This window comes from Mustela erminea, chromosome 1 (assembly GCF_009829155.1).
Source record: "Mustela erminea isolate mMusErm1 chromosome 1, mMusErm1.Pri, whole genome shotgun sequence".
Lineage (NCBI taxonomy): Eukaryota > Metazoa > Chordata > Mammalia > Carnivora > Mustelidae > Mustela > Mustela erminea.
The window spans coordinates 110,988,255-110,991,075 of NC_045614.1; the positions used below are offsets into that span (position 1 = coordinate 110,988,255).

The following is a 2,821-nucleotide window of genomic DNA, read 5'->3' on the forward strand; positions in this document are numbered from 1 at the left end:
CACTAGACTCAGCAACTCAAACTCTGAGGTTTAGCAGATGGTTTCTGAGATCGCTTTCCAGCTCCAGGTTTCGAGGCACCAAAATGGAGTCAGGCTCACTTTTTAAATATTTAATATATTTTGTCACAGAAGAAAGGCAGGCAGCCCAGAAATCTTGTAGCTTCTGAGAAAGTGGGATGGAGGGTGAGGCTCAGGTACTTTCTCCACCGGTGTAGAGATAACTGAAGTTCTTTTAGAATCCATCACATCTTAATTTCCAAGACTTTTTCACAGAGATAATGGAGAAAGAAATGATTCACTCCTAACATCCACCTTCCATCTCAAATCTGTTTTTAGAAGAATGATTCTGAATCCCCCCTTCTCCCACATAAACACTTTTGCATTTGTCTGACCCTCTTAAAATGTTTGAGTATGATAAAAGACAGAGTTGTCTGGGTATATTTTGTGTCTGCAGGGGTGTGTGATGGAGCATTTGCTTCTTCCAAGGCTGGGGGTTTATGTGTAATTTAGTGTGTGCGTGTGCATGTGTATGAGTGAAATCATGGAATGTGCGTGTGCACAGCAGTGACAATATAAAAGATTGTATAGATACTGTGGTATGTGTAAAATCATGTGGGCCTATGTGGGTGAAGGATTATAATTTTTTTCTTTTTTCCAAGTAAACCACTTTGGATTGTGTAGCCTCCTCTTACTTCTGTGATTGATTTCACGAGGGTAATGGTGCGTAAAAGCGCTGGTGAGATCTGGGGGCGCCTCCTCGTCTGACGTCAGAGAGAGAGTTTAAAAAGCGGGGAGCCGGTGGAGAGCACACAAGCCGCTTTAGGAGTGGCGAGTTTCAGAGCTATCGCTGCTGCCTGCGGATCCTCTCCTAGAGTTTGACCAACCGTCCTCTCGCTTGGCTTCCCCGGCGCGGAGATGCTGTCCTGCCGCCTCCAGTGCGCGCTGGCCGCGCTGTCCATTGTCCTGGCTCTGGGCGGTGTCACCGGCGCGCCCTCGGATCCCCGACTCCGTCAATTTCTGCAGAAGTCCCTGGCTGCTGCCGCGGGGAAGCAGGTAAGGAGACTTCCTCGACGTCTTCCCCTCCCTCTCCCGAATCCCTCAATCTTCTCTTAGCCTTTACCCTACCCCTTTGGGTGGATTTAGGAGGTGCTCCTGAAGAGTTTCGGTGCTCTTCTGGGTCCCTCAGCTCCCAAAGCTCTCAGGAAAACTTTCGAAGTCCAGAATCTCCTCTTACCTCTCTTTTTTCCTGGTCAGCGCGGTCGGTCACAGTTCAGGTAAGTTCTCTGGCATTCAAGAAAATTCCAAGACCCGGGTAGCTGAGCAGGAAGGGATATCCCGCAGGGCTGAACGCGGAGGTGCTGGCCCAGGTGCTGAAAAAGAGCGGCCCTCTGAAGGCTCCCTTCCTGAGGAGTTCCTCCCTCCACGTTGCTAAAGGGCACCCTGCAGACAAAACACAGTATGTTTAAGATTTGGAAAGGTCTCGTTCTCCACAGTTAACTTAGCAAAAACGGTAAGAACAATTCCAGTGTGTAGCTCATGAGCTGGGAATTGAAATTGAATTAAACTGTTGGCACTGTATTATCTTTGCAAAACTGTATTTACAATCTTCTATTTGTGTGTATGCATGTGTTACATCTATAGAGGCAGGAAACACGCAGAAACATTTGAGTATTTTTAGTGTATCTGTGTAACTCGGTGATTATAGCAACTACCCTTATTTTTATATCATCAACTGATTTTAACTGTGCAAAAGTGAACAGCTGTGAAAATTGGGTTTGGGGTGTAGCTGAATCTGCTTCCCAAGTTAGGCTTTGCCATTTCTTTTTCTCCATCACCCACCATCATCCTCATCCCTTCTCTCTATATCCTTTCTAACCTCTACAGGAACTGGCCAAGTACTTCTTGGCGGAGCTGCTGTCTGAACCTAACCAGACAGAGAACGATGCCCTGGAACCTGAAGATTTGTCCCAGGCTGCTGAGCAGGATGAAATGAGGCTGGAACTGCAGAGATCTGCTAACTCAAACCCTGCCATGGCACCCCGAGAACGCAAAGCTGGCTGCAAGAATTTCTTCTGGAAGACTTTCACATCCTGTTAACTTTATTAATTATGTTGTCCATACATGACCTCTGATTCCTTTCCTCCAAACCTCATCCCTCTTCCCTAATCCCCCAGTCCTCAGCAAGACCCTTGCATTAGAAATTGAAGACTGTAAATACCAAATAAAATTATGGTGAAATTATGAAAAACAAAAATTTGATTTCTCGTTGTGTATCTTTTTGTTCAATAATATGGGATTAGTTTCAGTTGTGATTTCAGTCAAGTTACTTGATTTAGGCACTCGAAATCTCACAGACATAATATTTAAAATTCGCTGTGGTAATAAAGGTTCTGTCCTAAATGGAAAGCCTTAGAGTTTGGGTCATTTCAAACAAATAATTTCAAATAACTCTATGAATTCTAACTTTAACTCAGTGGCAATTATTGGGTAAGGCTGCAGCAAATACCAATTGCATATTAAATACAATTAAAATTAGATATTGAAATGAGTATTTATGGGTAAATGGGTAAGCAGGCTGAAATATCCAACTATCCACCAGGCTAATATGTAAAACACATGAAAAATGGAATGGAGGAATCATTTAGAAGCTGAGGGAAAGAAGCTGGCTTAAATAGCTAAAATGAAGTATTGAGTCTTTAAAAAATTGTTTCTTATTTGTGGACATTTATCTACAGAAACACCACTGCCTTTATATCTTCTTTGACAATCCTCTCCATAACTGAACAAGGCTGCCGATGTTTTAAAAGGAAGCTCTTAAATT

General features: G+C 43.6%; 1 protein-coding gene across 1 annotated transcript; it reads left to right on the forward strand.

Annotated features, from left to right (window-relative positions):
• Positions 1-794: 794 nt before the first annotated feature.
• SST (somatostatin) lies at positions 795-2,259 on the forward strand. The gene is made up of 2 exons (XM_032337982.1): positions 795-1,053; positions 1,885-2,259. Exons 1-2 carry the CDS (start codon positions 916-918, stop codon positions 2,095-2,097), a joined length of 351 nt encoding a protein of 116 aa, XP_032193873.1. The 5' UTR covers positions 795-915; the 3' UTR covers positions 2,098-2,259.
• Positions 2,260-2,821: the final 562 nt, after the last annotated feature.